The 18,638-nt window shown below is 39.0% G+C and overlaps 3 protein-coding genes across 7 annotated transcripts; 2 read left to right on the forward strand and 1 right to left on the reverse strand.

Annotated features, from left to right (window-relative positions):
* Positions 1-433: 433 nt before the first annotated feature.
* Positions 434-3,378, forward strand: LOC135674586 (zinc finger AN1 domain-containing stress-associated protein 15-like). Of its 4 annotated transcripts, XR_010513653.1 has the most exons (3): positions 434-1,401; positions 2,606-2,717; positions 2,870-3,378. XR_010513653.1 is itself a non-coding variant. In XM_065184562.1 (2 exons), the coding sequence occupies exon 1, from the start codon at positions 933-935 to the stop codon at positions 1,398-1,400; it is 468 nt and encodes a 155-aa protein (XP_065040634.1). In that variant the 5' UTR covers positions 434-932; the 3' UTR covers position 1,401; positions 2,759-3,378. The 4 variants fall into 4 exon arrangements, 3 of the variants coding, with proteins under 3 accessions (XP_065040634.1, XP_065040636.1, XP_065040635.1); XM_065184562.1 differs by lacking the exon at positions 2,606-2,717 and having other exon boundaries at positions 2,759-3,378; XM_065184564.1 differs by lacking the exon at positions 2,606-2,717.
* A 3,551-nt stretch (positions 3,379-6,929) lies between these two features.
* LOC135675166 (AP2-like ethylene-responsive transcription factor AIL1) lies at positions 6,930-10,263 on the forward strand. Its single transcript, XM_065185442.1, has 9 exons — positions 6,930-7,297; positions 7,389-7,929; positions 8,036-8,118; positions 8,239-8,247; positions 8,329-8,417; positions 8,548-8,621; positions 8,712-8,762; positions 8,892-8,968; positions 9,471-10,263. Exons 1-9 carry the CDS (start codon positions 7,126-7,128, stop codon positions 10,073-10,075), a joined length of 1,701 nt encoding a protein of 566 aa, XP_065041514.1. The 5' UTR covers positions 6,930-7,125; the 3' UTR covers positions 10,076-10,263.
* A 610-nt stretch (positions 10,264-10,873) lies between these two features.
* On the reverse strand, positions 10,874-18,304 carry LOC135674587 (uncharacterized). Of its 2 annotated transcripts, none has more exons than XM_065184567.1 (11): positions 18,094-18,304; positions 17,753-17,847; positions 17,145-17,202; positions 16,347-16,544; positions 15,202-15,278; positions 13,980-14,062; positions 12,430-12,481; positions 12,262-12,330; positions 11,582-11,668; positions 11,474-11,504; positions 10,874-11,352 (listed from the first exon to the last, which is right to left on the reverse strand). In XM_065184567.1, the coding sequence occupies exons 1-11, from the start codon at positions 18,251-18,253 to the stop codon at positions 11,261-11,263; spliced, it is 1,002 nt and encodes a 333-aa protein (XP_065040639.1). In that variant the 5' UTR covers positions 18,254-18,304; the 3' UTR covers positions 10,874-11,260. The 2 variants fall into 2 exon arrangements, with proteins under 2 accessions (XP_065040639.1, XP_065040638.1); XM_065184566.1 differs by having other exon boundaries at positions 11,443-11,504; positions 18,094-18,302.
* Between the last annotated feature and the right edge of the window lie 334 nt (positions 18,305-18,638).

Below are 18,638 nucleotides of genomic sequence, written 5' to 3' on the forward strand. Positions count from 1 at the left end.
AGAAATAAATATATATTTAATTCAACTATAACAGCACTACAGCTGTGATAGGTTGGAGCTACTTGATCGGACGGTCTGAGACGGTCAGATCTGATCCATCCACTCCGTATACAGCAACAGTGGCAGTACCGTCTCCTGCAAGCTATTTTCCTGGTGATCACAACCGTCAGAGCTTCATCAAACGGTTAGGATAGCAGGAGCATCGTCACATGTGTTTCATTCAATGAATTGTGAGGACGTACATGAAAAATAATCCTTCTATATTTTACCAAGCAAAATTACGGAAAATACATTTATTTAGGCTATTTGGTAAATTAAAGGCATAAAAAAGAGAGGAAGAAAAGGTAGGAGGAAGAGTGCCGAAGCAGAGTTCTCTTTAATTGTGAGTGCAGTAGATTTATACTGATGGCTTCCTGAGTCATCACCACCTGCGCACGCAGCTCCCCTCCCCCCCCCCCCCATCGAATCCCGACGGCTTCGGCCTCGATCTTTAGATCGAGCTCGATCCATTTCGAGGAGATTCCCGTCGTCGCCTCGCTCCCCAGACCTTAATTCCATCTGAAAGTTCCCAATCGGTGAGCTTGATTCCAGGGTTTCCGTTGTCTTCTTTAAGATTTCGTTCATCCTATCTCGATTCGATCTCTGATCTTGGTAAAGGTACCACCCTCTCGTTCTCTGGCTATGATCGTCTGCCAGTTCTAATATTTGCCCAAATCCGTGGAGAAAAGTGTCAGCTTTATCGAATGTTTGTTCTCACCATCCACGCCGCTCGTCTCTGATTCCTTAAGGACGGTGCCTTTCTTGTTTTCCCTTGAGATTTAAGCCTTTTTCACTTGGATTTGTCACTTGCGGCGATCTCTTTTTCTCTCGATTTATTCCCTTTTATTAGCATTTCTGGCTATTGCTTTTGTATTCTTCTTGAATTTGGATAGATGGCAGGGGAAAGCTGCAACCTTGACAAAGATGAAGCTGAGATCCTCAAACCCTCGTCCTCCTCGTCTTCTTCTTCTTCTTCTTCTTCTTCCTCTTCTCCGTCTCCCTCTCCTCCGCCCGCACCACCGTCCCCACCTTCTCTTTGCCTGAAGCCTCCCCAGGAGCTCCCAGTTCCCGAGATGCCTGAGAATTCAGGAAATCCAGCGGCGGCCGATTCCGGCGCCGCTCTCTCTTTCGAGATGAAGATTAGCAAGCAGGCCCCTCCCCTTCGCTACATCAACCGGTGCTCGACTTGCCGGAAAAGGGTGGGGCTCACCGGCTTCCGGTGCCGGTGCGGGGATCTCTTCTGCGCTAGCCACCGGTACTCCGACACCCACGACTGCTCCTTTGATTACAAAGCTGCTGGAAGAGAGCAGATTGCGAAGGCCAACCCCCTCATAAGAGCTGCTAAGATCATTAAGATTTGAGGTTCTGTCATTCTCCATGGTTTCTGTTGCTTGATAGTCGATTGAAGCAGCCTTCTTCTTTACCAAGTCTATTGGATTAGAATAGTATGCTGTTGCTATCCTTCAACCACAATATGGCTACAATTATGAATTGCTTTTGGTATAAGTTGCTTCAGTAATTGGCTTACAAGTTAGCTGTTGGGCTTAATTTTGTTGTTGCTTCTTTCTTTTCTTGCCATCTTTTTGTGCTTTTGTTCTCTCTGTTTGGTGTGATGAGAAAGGGGCTGCTAGGCAGGTCTCTGTAGCAGGACTGCCTTTTTTTGGTTGGGAAATGGAGGACCCTTTTTTTTTTTTCTTTGGATGGAAGCATGAACAATTCTCTTCCTATTCTGAATAGTTATTCCTGATAATTACTTATTGTTTGAAGCTAAAGATTGAAGATCAAACTATTACTGGCTTCTCAGAGTAATAACAATGAGGAAGAATTCCATGTTACTAGAAAATGTAGATGGAAATTTTAGCTGCTTGCATCTACTTTTAGCTATGAGAAGCTAAGTAGCAATCATTCTCACAAGAAATTGATTTCGTTTAGTTCTCATCTGCTGAGGGTTCTTGAAGTTCTGCCATAATCCTGATAATGCAGCAGCAATCGGACTTCATACCAAGTCTTTCTTGATGCAAGCTTATAATGAAGTAATAGATGATTAATGCTGCGATTCATTTTGCTTGTTCTTCTTCTTTAATCTCATGAATAATTATTGAACTGGATAACTTTTCATTCCCCTCATTTTCAACCACATTTTGATTTCATGTAAAGAACTTGAGTTTGTGTGACTGACTTTTGGTACTAGTTCCTTCCTGTTTTGGCTTCTTTATACAAGACTTTGTGATGACAAATTATGGAAGACCATAGAAACAGATAGATGATTTCCAAATGATGCAATCAATTTTATTTGACAGTTTAATCCTCTTATTTGGAGCTTCTTCATGGATGCCATATCTATGTTGTCAAGGCACTACTCCATAAGAAAACAAGATCCATGTGAACTATTTGTCACTATATGTGTTTCTGCAGAACCAATTCTTTTTTAAAGCAAGCCTATAATTAGATAATGGATGATAAGAGCTGCTAGTTCTTATTGCTTATTGTTCTTCTCTAATTTCATGAATATTTCAACTCATTAACTTTTCGTTCCCCCCCATTTTCGACCACATATTATATTCAGATGCAGAAAAAGCTTCTATTTCACAGTTCACCCCACCTTTTGCTTCTTTACATTGGACTTTGTGATGATAAATTTTGGAAGATCATAAGACTTTTGCTATATCGGCTAACAGGTAGATGATTTCCAAATTAAACTATGACTTTTATCTTACAGTTTAATCCTCTTATTTGGATCTTCTTCATGGTTGCATTATCTCTGTTATCATGGGCTACTCCACAAGAGAACAAGATCCATGTGAACTATTTGTCATTACATATGTTTCAGCAGAAGCAATCAGCAGAACCAATTCTTTTTCGAAAGCAAGCTTATCAAAGGATATTTGACAGTTGAATCCTCTTATTGGGATTCTCTTCATGTTAGCCATATCTATGTTGCCATGGGCTACTCTACAAGAGAACAAGATCCATGTGAACCATTTGTCATTACATGTGTTTCAGCAGAACCAATTCTTTTTCAAAAGCAAGCTTATGAAAGCATATTGGACAGTTTGATCCCCTTCATGTTAGCCATATCTATGTTGCCATGGGCTACTCTACAAGAGAACAAGAACCATGTGAACTACTTGTCATCACATGTGCTTCAGAACTTCTCCCTAGTAATGCATAAGATGCTAAACTTTGTTTGCAGTGACTTTTCCCTTGTAAAGGCTGTTGAGGCAGCTTACTTTTGGATGATGTTAGGTGCTCACTTTTACCTTTGTTGGATGCTTTGCAGTTACCCAATCATACAACATTCTCTTTTCTAAAGGAAAAGATGGAAGTGTATTCATTTTTTGTGTTGGCATGCACATTTCTTGCATTTCCTTGTTCTGTACTTTGACCTGGCTGCTGATGATGGCAACAAGGAGGGTGGAGAGTTAAGCCTGGTGTGCTTCCATGATGCTTCATTCTCTTTTCTTTTCTGGTGCCATAAGCAAAGCTGCATGGTTTGTAGGTATGCTTCAGAGTTCAAATCAGCATCTCTTGTCAATGGGTACTGTGACTCTCAGCCACCACAACACACCTCTAGTTTGAAGGGTAGAACATGTTTGTCTTGCTGAACCCTTATAAAAGTCAAACCTTATTTTCTGCTCATGTCTTGTGGTTTCAAATCCTTACAGTCCACACTCTCATCTGAAGGTCTCCCCATGGGTGGCAAAATGAATCCATTCAACTAGTTTACAATTATTTGGGTGGCCTTATAGTTATCTAAATGACTTTATATATTTTAATATAATAAAAGTTAAATTTATTTTTCTACAATAACCTAGAAAAATGTCCAGATTCTTTACATGAGTTGGTGTCCATAGCCTTGGCTAGATTGACTCAGACTCATTCTAATTTGCTGCATCATTATATATATATATATATATATATATATATATATATATATATATATATATATATATATATATATATATATATATATATATATATATATATATATACTCTTGACTGATAAAAGTTGAGTCAAGCAAATATATGTACTCTTCACATGCATTGCAATATAGTAAGCCTAATTATGTTTACATGCGAATTGAAATAAGTAATCATTTCGTTAATTATAGATTATCTCATGTAATTAATTATCTTTGGTATTTGAAATTTTTAAGAGTTATATTAAGAACCTTAAACTTATGAAAATAAAATATTTAATCTTATTATTCTAACAAATTTTTTTATTTTAATTTTATGAAATTATTATTTTTGAATCTTATATAAAGATATCAATATTTTATTTTTACAAATGTAGGGATTTTAATATAATTTTTAAAAGTATAGAAATTGAGTTGCAATCATAATATCTATCTTGTGTTGGATTGTGCTCAGCCTACTGCAGCCTGATCTTATGACAAATGGAGCCACAGACAAGAAGAAGAAGAAGAAGAAGAAGAAGTGGAGTTTGGATGCACATGTGTGTGTGTGTGTGTGTGCATGCACTTGTCTACATACAGGAGGATCAACATAGACAATGTAATGGGGTTTGAGTATGATGCATTGGAGGTTGCATTTAATCTTAAGTTCTTACTTAGCCTGTTGATACCATGACAGAGTCTTCCAAGTCAAAAAAGGTTTGAGTCCCACACTATCATAGATGTGCAAGAACTGAAGTCTCCTCACCCTTGGCAAACTGATGGCATAAACTATGGTGATATGAGCATTGCAAGAGCAGACAAGCCAAAGCAGGCATGCAGTAAACAAATCCACCTCTCTCTCTCTCTCTCTCTCTCTCTCAACCCACAATCCCACAAACACGTATCAGAAAACAGGCCAAAACAAGAATATAATTAGGTGAATGATCTTTATGGAGGCTATGTCCCAGAGTAGCCTAGCTATTATCTATCAACTCTCTGCTCTTGGATCCTTCTTTCCCTCCCCAACAGCGACCATTAATTCTCGTTTAACTCCTTGTTTTACTCTTGCTCTGGCTTTTCTCCCCTCTCTCTCTCTCTCTCTCTCTCTCTCTCTCTCTCTCTCTTCACGTTGGTCATTGTGCGTGGAAATGATCGAGTAGTTATTCTTACCGAGAAGGCACGGGCGTCCGCTGATTTCTCCTAGGCCAAATCCCGCTTCCACTCACCCCTTGATTACTGTGTTCTCTCTCTCTCTCTCTCTCTCTCTCTCTCTCTCTCTACACTTCTTGGTAAACTGTGCTAGCTAGACTTGAACATGGGCATAACTATTGATGTAAACATGTGCTCAGTGTGGACCATTGATATGATCCACTCTGCTTTTTTGGAGTTAAAGATGGGTTAGATATCAGTATTAGATGTTCCCCATGAGGTCGTCGTTCTCTCCCAGACGCCACTGGTTGCCCACTTACCGTAAGAAACGCTCTCTCTCTCTCTCTCTCTCTCTCTCTCTAGTAATAGAAGGAGCTTATCTTACGACTTCCCACACAACAAAACGACTTCTGATCTCAAGAAGAGTAATGAACACACTGCATCGAATCAAACCCTAGAGGGAGGGCTGCTTATATAGTTAACTTCCTTTCTTCTTCTACTTAGTTCCATTTCATAGGTCATGCATGCACATGGACGTGGAACCGACGCATGCATGCATGCACGTAAAACCCAGGATACAAGAAGACATGCAGATCGCGCCTGTGAATGTTCATAAAACACAGTCCATCTATGCATATGTGTGTGGCTGCTGCTAATGTATCTTCTCACATGAAGATAAAGCAGCTAATTTGCCTTGCTGAAAACCCTAGAGGTGAGTGACTTCTTGCTTGTGTTTGTCTTTTGGTACAAACAAGCATTTTATTCATAGTTTATCATATTCGTTCTATCTATGCCATGTGTTTTTACCTTTCTTCCTTCTTTGACGGTCAAAGGTTCGGCAAGCTTTGCATTAACCGAGATAAGAACCACTCATATCTTACCCTCTCTCTCATCTCTCTCACCACCACTAGTAATATTGTTTAGGGCCTTTGGCAAGGGTTTTGGAGAATGAAATGAATAGGTCCAATGACCCGGAAGACGAGGGTTTGTGTCCTCATTCGGGACACATATAGCACGCTCTGTGATCCTTTAACTATTCTCTCTCTCTCTCTCTCTCGTTCTTTACCTTCATTTCTTTGGTATTAGGTAATGCTGGGTCTATCTATAGAGACAGCCCAAGAGGAGAGTCCGGGTTGTGCAGAGAGACAAGGTCAACATGGGGGTGGGGGGGATAACAAGATGAGAGAGGGAGAATGGTTGACTTCAAAGAACTTACTAACAAAAATTATCTCATGTTGCTAAGAGAATCAAATGTCTTCATTTCACTCAACACTCATTTGGTGTAGTATGAGATCTAATCAGTCACAATTAGATCATGAAGAACTACAAATGTCAGGTGGTCAAGCACTTCAGCCTCCTATCCTAATTTAGATTAGTGTCCATATAACAGTACATTAACATATAAAAAGGCATTAGGATCAATAAAGTATTATCAGCACTCTTAGGTCTTTGAAGGACATATAAATCTATTGGTTGAAACACACAAATCCTATATATGCTGTGATCATTCTACCCTCACAACATGAAATCACATTTTAATGGTGAAGTAAAATGCACAATACCTAAGCCTTTGATATTTTTGCTAATTACTATAGTTTGGAATTGACTTTAATCTTTAGGTTCAGATCATAAACTTACTCATATCTGCTTTCATGATTCTCTCTGTGATTACCACTATTTGTCTCTAATCTTTTTCTCCCAATCCTCCATTATCGAGCATGCTTCTAGCTTATGTTACATGTGCCTAAACTACATCTTAGGGAAAAAGTAGGCTTCATGTTTGTATAGAGAGAGAGAGAGAGAGAGAGAGAGAGAGGTTGGCAACTGTATATAAATTTACTGTTGGATCCTGTTTGGAACTGTTCTTGTTTCAGTTTGCCTTGACCTTTTCCCCTCTCTTCCAAACCTTCTTGGTGCTTGGTTTGTTGTTGCACTCCGGTCTCTGCCTTCACATTCTTGGATTCTAGCTTTTCCTTGCTGTGTGAGGCAGATCCACAGTCTCTCCCTCCTGCTCTCCAACACATTCCTGAGTCCTACAATGGCTTCCATGAATCACCACTGGTTAGCCTTCTCACTCTCCCCGCAGGAGCTCCCTTCCTCACAGTCTCATCAGCACCACCCGGGCGATGATGTCTCCACTGACTGCTTTGGCCTCTATGCCTCGTTTGGATTAGTGGATGCCCTCAATAGACCCCATCATCAAACCCAAGGTCAATGGCTCCCCGATGCTCAAGGCATCATCAGCACATACTCTTCTAGCTTTCTTGGTTTCATCTTTCCTTCTCTCATTGTTGCTCGCAGATTGGAACTCGAAGAGTTTGGACTTCGATGGAGGCGCCTCAGAGCTGTCCATGCTGGTTGGATCGAACGGTAGCAGAAACAATGCGGTGGAAGAAGAGCCCAAGCTCGAAGACTTCCTTGGCGATGCATGTGGGAGCCGTGGCATGTACATGTTCTCCGACACTTCATCTGTGACATCGAGCGCTCGCGATGGAGCCCTGATGGGCAACCCTATCGGAGTGTCGACGATGAAGACATGGTTAAGGAGCCAACCCACCCCGCACCAGCAGGCCAATAACAGCAGCAGTGACACGGCCGGGGCAACTACTGGCCAAGCCAGTGTTGTTCTGTCGATGAGCATGAGCACAGGCTCACAGTCGGGCTCCGCGTTGCCTCTACTGGTGACTGAGGTGAGCTGCGGAGGTGAGAGTTCCTCCTCAGACAACAAGCAGAAAGCCATCGGAGGCAGCCTCGACTCCCAAACTGGTGCAATAACAGCAGCTCCTCGGAGATCTGTCGACACATTTGGGCAGAGATCTTCCATCTACCGCGGTGTGACGAGGTCTGGCATGTCTTCTTCAGATGAAATCTAGCATTTTCTACTGCAAACTTAACATTTACTCTTTGATTAGTAGCAATAACTCCAAAAGTCTATGATGTGCTTTCAGGCATAGATGGACAGGTCGATATGAGGCTCATCTATGGGATAATAGCTGCCGAAGAGAAGGACAGGCACGCAAGGGTAGACAAGGTACATCAACTTGCATCATTATCATTCGATTAGTATTAAGCATCTTCTTCTATCTTGTTTCTCACCATCTTTGATGCAATATGTGCTGCAAATGGCTCCTCCTCATCCAAATCCATGCAGTCTATTTAGGTGAGCATTGAACCCCTTCATGATGACTCCTTTCTCCCCTTTCCAGTTTGTAGGCAATAACACATGTTGGTGGTTTTGTAGGGGGCTATGACAGAGAAGAAAAGGCTGCAAGGGCTTATGATTTGGCTGCTCTCAAGTATTGGGGTCCAACCACTACAACAAATTTCCCTGTATGTTTATGTCCCTTCTCTCCCTCTCTCTCTCTCTCTCTCTCTCTCTCTCTCTCTCTCTCTCTTTATGATCTCCTGTATGTTCTCTCATTTCAAGTGATTGATTTATGTTTTGCTTGATCATACTTAGATAAACAACTATGAGAAAGAGTTGGAGGAGATGCAACACATGACAAGGCAGGAATTTATTGCATCTATTAGGAGGTAAGTCTTCTCATTGATGTATGTATGTATGTAAGTATGTATATGATTCTTAGATCTTATGTTAACATAAATGGCATACTTTGCATGCAGAAAGAGCAGTGGATTCTCTAGAGGAGCCTCTATCTATCGTGGAGTAACCAGGCAAGCAGATTTAGATTTCATTTAGAACATCAACCTCTTTGTCTTCACTTTTGTTGATATTTCACTTCAGATCAGTCTTTCCAATGGAATACTTTCCTAATTATAGATATATATGTCCCCATGTTTCAGACATCATCAGCATGGGAGATGGCAAGCAAGGATAGGAAGAGTAGCAGGGAACAAAGACCTCTATTTGGGAACCTTCAGTAAGTTTTGTTTGTGCATGCATGTGGAATGTTGGAAGAAGTTGTATTTCTTCCATTTAAAGTAATTTGATAGAAATAAAAAGATTAATTTGAAAGGAAAACTTAGGTTAGATCATAAAAAAAAAAGAAGATTTAGTCGAGACAAGAGTTGAACTCTTTTTTCTTAAAACGAATTTGTTCAACGCTACGGTTTCACGATATTTGTCTCTTAAGAAATAAACGAATATTTTGAAAATAAAATTTAATTTTTTTTATAGAATGAATGCAACAACCAATGTCTATTTATACATATTCGACTGACTCGTTAGGATGAAAGATTATATTTATTTTGGATTGGATGAAAAATCATGTTTATTAGACTGAAAGGTTATGTCTATTCGAATGAAATACCTCATTATCAGAAAATGATTTTAACGTTGGTTCCAACATAGAAGAGGTTGATCTAATGGAGCTTAATGCACTCCTTAGGTTTAGTGTTCTAAGCTTCAAGTGTAATCTTCAGGCACCCAAGAAGAGGCAGCGGAGGCGTACGACGTCGCTGCCATAAGATTCCGGGGACTGAGCGCGGTCACGAACTTCGACATGAGCCGCTACGACGTGAAGAGCATCCTCGAGAGCAACACCGTCTGCGGCACAGGCAAGCGGCTGAGGGATGTGGCGTCCGAGCATGCCGAGCGTGCCGGGCGGCGGACTATCGCCTTCCATCGACCGCAACCTCTGGAGCTGAGCGGCCTCCCGTGCAAGCAGGAGGAAGACGCCGTCGTGGCCGCCGCTCATGGCCTTGGTGGCCTCCACCAACTCCATCTGGGGACCGACACCCACAGCTTCTTCCAGCCAAACTCGGCGCTTCACCACCTTGCGAGCGTCGACTCTTCGTGGCTCGAACACAGCACTGGGTCGAACTCGGTCACGTACAATGGCGTCATGGCTGGAAGCAGTGGGAGCTATCAGGGTAGTGAGAAGACTTTCTATCTCTCTCAGCAGTCGCCTTCTGGTAGCGCCACTTGGACGCCAGCATCAGCTCAAGCTATGGCATGGAGGTCCAACTGCATGGCTGCGGCTGCTGGCCATGGAACTCCTCTGTTTACAGTATGGGATGATGCTTAGATGATTCTTCATTCTGTGTTTTGCTTAGCTTTTTGGCACGATAACTATTGTGATCGTTGGTAGCAATGGCTTGTGAGACTTTGGAGACTTCCCACAGCTCTCACTAGCTATTAATTTTGGTGCGGCTCGGAAGTATCCACCATTCGAGAGAGGCTCTGTAAAGTTGCTGAAATGAATGATCTTTTTGAAAGAGCAAATGATTTGATTCGCATTTCCTTTTCTTTCTATCAGATCAAATCATATAACTGATACAACATGCAGATCTACAAGCAATATATATAAAGATACTATCAAATGAGAGATGGAAAATTACTTGGTGTCCTAAATAATATCAAGAAAACAGATTGTCCTAAAGTTTCTCTTCATTGACACAGAGTGAGATAATAGTGAACTGAGAATGGCAGAGAAGAGGAGAAAGTGATCTCAGGACTGAGTAGCTAATGCTGTCATGATCATGCTAATGTTTGACTTAATTATTGTCAAATGATGATTTGTGTGATCCACAGGGTGATATAAAGTCAAAACTTCAAGTCTTTTACCTAAAAGAATATATTTTTATTTCTCCAAAGAAGAACACACAACTACTTTGTGTGTGTGTGTGTGTGCATGAAAAGGGACATGCAGTTACTGTGAATGATGAACACACCAAATAATAGGAACATTTAAAGCAACAGTAAGCAATCAGTGTTGTTTAGATCAGTGAATTTAAAGCCCAGTAAAGTGATTAGCAAAATACATATCTATATAGAAGAATATAGAGATGAGATGTTCGAGAAAATTGCGCTTGCGCTCGAAAAATCACAATAAAAACTCACCTTATATTCATACCATTATCATAAATGTTTGTGAAAACAGGATAAGTTTTCCTAATCAAATCTAGGAGAATTACCATGACTATATATAGACAATCAGATGACAACTTGACACAGCAGACAATCCTGCAAAATTGCTCGACGGGCACTAAAGTGTTCCATGGAGGCTACTTGAACAATCATGATGGCTGCTGCTTCTATCTGTTCTTGTGGGTGAAAAAGTGCGACGGTAAATGTTCTTCGCGGTTGTCTCAATTTCCATGATGGCTTGTCGCCACATACGAATCTTGCTTGGGCAAAATTGTAACAGAAGAAGGCTGCTGATTGACGATGCCGGAACTTTGGTTCTCGACTACAGCAGTGGATCCTCGAGTCAAATTTCCCATTGCAGCCTCTTCATCCTCTGGCTGGTCCTGTTTGTCGGTAGCCACTGCAACCTGGGCAGTTTCCTCATCTTTCTTACTTCTGCTTGATTGATGCAAAAGACAGGTTTAGTCATCTAGAAAAGTGTCATAAAAAGGAGCAACAAGGAACATGAACTTGGACAACATGTACATTGAGTAAATCACAAGTCCAACTGCAACACCTGCGAAAGCTATGAAGTACATCCAGTCGACCTGCAGGGCGATAGAATTGATTTGTCTCATGATTCATAGCTTTACAGTTATAATAATAACCGCACAAGAATATTAACCTTTTGGTGATATGCAAAAATGCGGATTAGAACAGCCCACATGTCTGAGGTCAGCAGTGAAAGGTTTAGCAAGGTGGCTCCACATATCTGCATGATGATAAACAACAAAAAGAATGAGTGAGCGAGAAAAATGAAGTGAAGCAGCAAAATAGATTGTTGATTCCTTGTTTCACCAGCTCTACTTAATTCTTACACTAACAACCACCGTATTGTAATTTTGTCAGCAAAGAAACAAAACATAGATAATTTGGTTAATAATATAATTCAACTATAGCTTTCCCAGTGAGAGATTTTTGAAGCAGGAATATAGCTAGAAGAAAACACATTACTATTAGCAGTCTAGTTCAGATCACTTCCCATTTTGACAGAAAGTTAATCCAACAGAGAGCAATTGTTATCAGTTCTTAGCAGCAAGCTTCTCTTGTCAGTAGGAACAATATATTATCACCATTATCAATTTTCCTTTTCATGTTTGTGCCCATTAGTCGACTTTTAAGACATTGGCGAGTATAATAGCATTTAGCACCATAGGTCCAACAATTGAAAGAAGTAAATTTTCATCCTAGATGGTATGTGCCTGAACAGCATAACTCTTGCCTATCGTATGAAACTACCCTCAAACCATTTGTCGCATCAACAGGTAGTGCAAAATGGAATTGATAAACACATTCAGAGCCTACCTTAAGAATGATAGGGACAGTCGAGTAAAACAAGAACATGGCCAAGACAAAGCCAAGAAATGGTAGCACCTGAAATCACATGTTCAGATAAAACAAATTAGCATATATGATTGGAAAACAACGTATCTAGGGAGAGAGAGAGAGACAGAGAGACAGAGAGAGAGTTACCACACCAGCTGTCCAGCTGAGATCTTTAAGCTCGTTGCGCTCGAGAATGCTTCTAGGAAAAATTAAGGAGAACAAATGAAAACATAAACTGTCAAAATCCAAATTTGAAGAGTTTGTGTTCTTGAATTGCCCTTTTTTTTTTTTTTCTGTTTTGATAATAATAAAGCCATTAAACAAAAACTATCTACGATTAAACAGGATGATGCATAGTTTCAGCTTGATCTGATCCAAACACTAGCTGAAGATTTTGACCCACATTACACAGTATAGACAAACTAAAGACGGATATTTCTTAGTAAAGTGAAGTTGAGTAAGAGTGTAAAAAATTGGTTCATTCAAAAAGTAGTGTCCATATGCCTGAAGAATTATTTCAACATCTTTCATGAACATATTGAGGTCATCAACAGAAAAGAGAGAACCCAGAAAAATTATAGCACATATTTACCGTCAATTTGCTTAATATGACTTGTTACAAGAAGATACATTTACAAAGTTCTGCAATCTTTGTTGAATAATATCTTAATTAGAGCTACTCACTGCATGCTAAATAATATCAATAAGTGATTAAGCATAATGTCAAGAAATGTGATACAAACATTTATGAAGATTTCCTAAATCACTATCGAATCCGTAGATTCCCTTCCATACAACTTTAAAAATAATTCCCAGCTCCTCTGTTCATCCACTTTGGATTTGTTTATCATTATCCTGATTCTCTGCAGCTTTGTGCTCATTTGTTGCAACTCTTAAACTTCTAATTATTGATTACTCGATTAAGTGTTCTCTTATTTTTATCCATGACTATCTTTCTTGATCCACTCTATAATTTCTCATCATCATGGTCTCCTGTGCATATTTTCTCATCATTATGGTCCTTGGTTCCTTGTGTAATCTCCATACTTTTCCTTATGTTCCCATGCATGCATTGATTAAGTTCACCTTATAGCACCTCTCTATATCTTCAAACAGGATTTAAATCTCAGACTGCAACCAGTTTTGTCAACCAATCGAGGTATATGGGCAGCATGCAGACCTGTTCCCATGCAATATCTTCAGAATAAAATAATGACCTATGTGATCTGCTATCGGTCCTTCATTGAATTGATAAATATTGGTTGGTGCCTACAAGGTCCGATCGGTATTTGAAATCCGACTTCAAAGTTCTAAATTCTAATTATCTTGATAAGTCCTTAGTTGGACCAACAAATATGACTATCTGCACATAAATGATCAAGATGCACACCATTGCTCTGTATGGCAGTATGCCTGTGTTGCAAAGTAGCCATTGGCTACAAGTGATACAATTTGCAGCAATGATTTGCCTGATGTTCTCTACATCTTGCTATATGAAGGGGTAAAAGATCATAAACCTGTAGATCATGTGGATAGTAAGAAACCTAAACAGTGCTTCTAATTCAGTACAGTAAATATACATAATATATTGAACCTTTGATAGAGGTTAGAACTAATTAAATTTCCTGAAATGTGGATGGATGATTGCCATTGACATTCTGCTATATATCATGCATTCAAAAAAAGGCCAAGGATACATTTGAATAGCACTAATAACTGCTCCGAATATTCCAAGCATTGCCATCAACTCAACTCTATCTCCCTTCTTGACAATGAATTCCTGATGAATGATAAACATAACATAAAAATTTCCTTAGTTGATAAGAGATTGCTCTGTCCAAATTAAATTGAAAAAGGGTAAAGTTTTAAGGAGAAATACATCACAAAATGATCAAACAAAAAATTGACAAAAAATAATAAGGGAAAGAAGAAAGATTTACTTAAACTCCAGTAAACCATATATGTTCAATCAACTTGTTACTTTTCATATTTATAAACTACCTCCAGAAGTGGTAGAAGGTTCCTATGAGTACAAATCCAGTGATGGGGTCACATATGGAGTGATACTTAAAACAGAGAAGGGTCTATCAAAGAGGCAGCCCTTTTTGTGTTTTTCTTGACTGACCATCAACCTAATGTAAAGTAGATAGAATTGGTGCTAAATCCTAGTCAAGGCAATCTTAGCCAACAGAAAGCCATTTCAAGAAAAAATTATTGGAGGATAAAATAGAATACTTGTTACAGTTTAACTTGTGCAACCATGAAGCAACCCTACTAAATTCCACTAGACCTAGAAAAAAGAGAAAACGAAAGCCACACATTGGAACAAATGTTTAAAAACATGAATATGTTAATGGGAAAAACCTTTTCCATTATATATATATATATATATATATATATAACATGACTAATTTGGTTCCACTAGAATTACTGAAAGAAATATTGAGCACTAGTGCAGTAAACATGCAAGCTCATTACAGCCTATCTTTCTTTTCCAAAGACCATATGGTGACATCAAGAAGGAAGAAACCAATTTCTTAGACAAAAAAGGAAACCAAGAACCTTACATGTTGGCTATTCTTTCCCACCTTTTCCTATATATAATGCTTCTCCTCTCTCTCACTCACACCTTTCCCACTTTATTGACAAATGGACCATCATGGTACATGAACTCCCTTCAATAAAAGAATCATGATTCAATGTAAAAACAATGATCAATTGCATTATTGGAAGACTGGTGTTCACCTTCGACAAACCATGTTCAAGAAAAAAATCATTGACATGTCATATCCCCTCAAAAGGAAAATTTCATATCTTTTGAAGGCATCAAAAGTAAGATAATTCAAACTAAGAGAATTTAGCAACACCAGAGAAGAAAAAAAGAGCATCTTAACAAAGAAGGGAAAGTAAAATGAATACCTCACCAACATTACTAACAGCATATAAAGTAGACCCAGCAATGATAAACAAATCACCTTTCAAAGGGTTGGGACCTCCTGTAAAACACAGAATAAGACCAAAAATGAGGGGAGATGTTATCTATGTATCTACAACAGAACAAGAATTTTTATATAGTTTGTATATGTCAATAAAAATTAGGATGAACAATTATACTCCTTTTGCTCCAACAAGAGGCTTTTTTGAGAAAGTTGTCATTTTCTTATAGAATTTTGCTGGATTAGTTGTCACTTAATAAGAAAAAAAGATGTGGTTCATTTCACTATCTTCTGTAATGTGATATATGGACTATTTCAAGCTTGCATAAAGGGGAAGTTAGATTGCAACACAGTAATGAGCTAATTAATAGAGAAGAAAACATGGGAACTGCAATATTGTTTATTACATCGGTTTCAGCTTCTTCAAGAGACTTCCAAATTGGAATAATAAATTGAAAGAATGCTGAAAGTAGATTCACAACAATTTGCCTTTAGTTTTAAGAGCCAAATTTAGTAATTATGGAGCAATCAAGGAACAAAGGCATTTTAAGAAATATATTCAAATGGGGAGATGCATGATGCAAAAGTGACTAAGAGATGGACTGACAGGGTATGACTACTGGTTTACTGATATATATTGGGGATATAACAACCAAAGGTCAAGTTGATAAAGCACAAGGCAGCAAGAAGATCATGAGAATGACATGAAAAGGGCAGCTGATAGTTCAAACTTAAAAAAATAAGAACCAAAACAAATATGTAAATCATAAGATCATGATTCAGAATGTGAGTCAAAGTGAAATCACACTTCCTAGACTTTGCATTTGTAGAGACCATGTGCAAAAGGCTAATTTGCATTTGTGCTGACCATGTTTACAAAGCCAAACCTTATATCCAGCTAAATGACAAAAAAGAAAAGACAAGTACAACAAATCCATCGCTTATAACCTTCTAGTAAAATTCTAAGCCAAATTAAAAGACAAAAACCTCTAATCATAATTAAATTTTAGTGAATGCAATCATACATGTTGAAATTGGATTATAACAAACAGGATAATAGAATATGCAACTTCTATTACTATCACAATCTGAAAAGGAATACAGAAAGTTGCACAAGTATCAAGTTACCTTGTGCACGGTCTTTGGCATGAACATCAGAGAACACAACCATTACAAGGCCAGCAACACAAATAGCAACACCAACAAACTTCCTTAATCCGTATTTTGTCTTCAAGAACAACCACGTGAAAAGTATAACACATGGAATTGCCCAACAGTCCAGAAGCATGACGCTTGTCAAAGATGTGTACTGGTAGGATTTGACAACTATAAAAAATAGTATAATTTAGGTATATTAATACGAAAATCAACAATTTTTAACAGGTAAAGAGAAATTTTTTTATCCAAAGTCTAAAAACCAAATGGCTAAAATAATTTTTATTTAGCTAATATATCTGATTAACCCAATAACAGAAGTAAATTGTTTCAAGTTTTATTGCAAGTGAACAACATGAAAAACATTAAAGGTAGGTTGGTCATTGCTGCAGGCTACAGAAATCTACTCACCTTGGACCCACCTCATTCACAATCAAGGCAAATCTTAACCTAACCTATCCTCTCAGGTTCACTCAGGTTCAGGTTTATCCACATGAAATTTTCATATGATGCCATTTTGGAAAAAAAATGCAATATATACAAGAGCAGCAGTGTGTTACATGGCAACAGGAGTATGGAGCCAGTGTGATGATAGTAGCTAAACTATACGAGAGAGAGAGAGAGAGAGAGAGAGAGAGAGAGAGAGAGAGATCACCTACCAAGAGAACATCATGGATTTTGGTTGAGAATCCAACTTTTTTCATCAGAAAGGCAAATCATCCATGCAATAGATAAAATGTTATCATGTAGTAATCACAAAGTACTACTCACCAATAAAATTGGCTTCCACATCAACAGCAGCAAGCATCAGATAGTAGTACCAATTTATCTGTAAAAAAATTCAAGTGAGATGTGAATTATTATTCCAATTCATCAATCAATAAAACTTATGGTAAGTGCCAAAGACCTTATGAGCTAGTAAATTATACACATGGAAAAATATGCTAAAGGAATTATTCTTTCGCTAATATTACAGGATAAAGTCATTATTCATAGCTCTCAGATGACTGGATAAAATATGCCTAGCATTCAGTCCAAAGGAATCCTGTGCACGTGAAAAGAGAATAATTCTCAGCGTGTATACAGTCAAATGCGATTGAAAAAGCTACATGCATATATAAAGTCCTTCACAGGGAAGAAGTATGTTAGCGAAGACCAATTATCTGTCGTTCTTCATCTTCTATCACAATCAAGTTCTAATTCTTCATTCAATCGTGATAAAGTATTCACTCCAAAGAATGACAACTAACAACTAATGTTCAAACACGCAAGGCCACCAAAGATAATCCCCTGAGCAATCTGTGAAGGCTAAAGAACAAATCTTTCGGACATTTCAAAGCAACCAGTAAAGAAGCGATGCCAGGGAGCGATCGCAGCACCTGGAGCGGCCGCTGCCGGCGGACGACAAAAACACCGTAAAACATTGCCAGCAGAAGGTAATTCAAGAACGACTGCGACGTCGGAGCATTGACACCTGCAACCCACCACGGCCCACTTCAAGAAACCATGTAAAACCCAGATTACATCCAAAAACCTCCCCCAAAAAATTTCCACCTTGCTATCTTTGCCAAAACCAATCAGGCGAGAAGAAGACAATAACATCCAAAACGCAGAAAAAGGAGGGAAAAGATCCCCAAAAACCTCACCTTTGTGTTATCTTTCTGCAGACCGAATCACCCAGAGAAAGACAATAACACCGTAAACAGAGAAAAGAAATTACCTCTTCTGGCGAGTTCGGAGGAGGAGAAGCCGGTGGAGGTGATGAGGAGAGACACGAACTGCCCCAGAAGCAATCCCATCAGAGACCTCTTCGTCCATATCTTCCTCCACTTCTCGCGAATCGAGCGTCTCAAGGGTTCGGAAGCAACGACGGACGGCATTTCACAAGGGACGGGCACCGCTGCCTCGATAAAGATTGGACTTTTGTCACTCTGTAGCTGACTGCAAATACATATATACGTGTTGTGTTGGCCTTCAAACCGTAGTCAGGCAAAAGGACAGCAATGGCGACAAGATGAGCTGTGATGATCGCTTGGGAAACATCGGACGGCTGTGAAGCGTTGACAGGCCGCTTGATGACGCCTGCCGTTGGGAGTTGCAACCTCTCCTAATAGAAAACCATTCAATTATTATTATTATTATTATTATTATTATTATTATAAAAGAGCGTCCAATTTTTAATGAAACATTACGAAACTATATTATTTTGAGCATTTTGTCGAATTTTTTTTTCTTTGATTTCAAGATAATTAGATTAATTATTTG

The sequence above is a fragment of the Musa acuminata genome, chromosome BXJ1-5 (genome assembly GCF_036884655.1).
Source record: "Musa acuminata AAA Group cultivar baxijiao chromosome BXJ1-5, Cavendish_Baxijiao_AAA, whole genome shotgun sequence".
Taxonomy (NCBI): Eukaryota; Viridiplantae; Streptophyta; class Magnoliopsida; order Zingiberales; family Musaceae; genus Musa; species Musa acuminata.

Bases quoted from the DNA above. Each gene is read 5' to 3' on its own strand.
- LOC135674586 (XM_065184562.1), top strand. From the start codon at position 933: ATGGCAGGGGAAAGCTGCAACCTTGACAAAGATGAAGCTGAGATCCTC.
- LOC135675166 (XM_065185442.1), top strand. From the start codon at position 7,126: ATGGCTTCCATGAATCACCACTGGTTAGCCTTCTCACTCTCCCCGCAG. The intron at 7,298-7,388 runs GTCAATGGCTCC...TGTTGCTCGCAG, and splicing joins ACCCCATCATCAAACCCAAG to ATTGGAACTCGAAGAGTTTG. The intron at 8,969-9,470 runs GTAAGTTTTGTT...TGTAATCTTCAG, and splicing joins CCTCTATTTGGGAACCTTCA to GCACCCAAGAAGAGGCAGCG.
- LOC135674587 (XM_065184566.1), bottom strand. From the start codon at position 18,253: ATGCCGTCCGTCGTTGCTTCCGAACCCTTGAGACGCTCGATTCGCGAG. The intron at 12,331-12,429 runs GTAACTCTCTCT...ATGTGATTTCAG, and splicing joins TCAGCTGGACAGCTGGTGTG to GTGCTACCATTTCTTGGCTT. The intron at 11,669-12,261 runs GTAGGCTCTGAA...ATCATCATGCAG, and splicing joins CTGTCCCTATCATTCTTAAG to ATATGTGGAGCCACCTTGCT.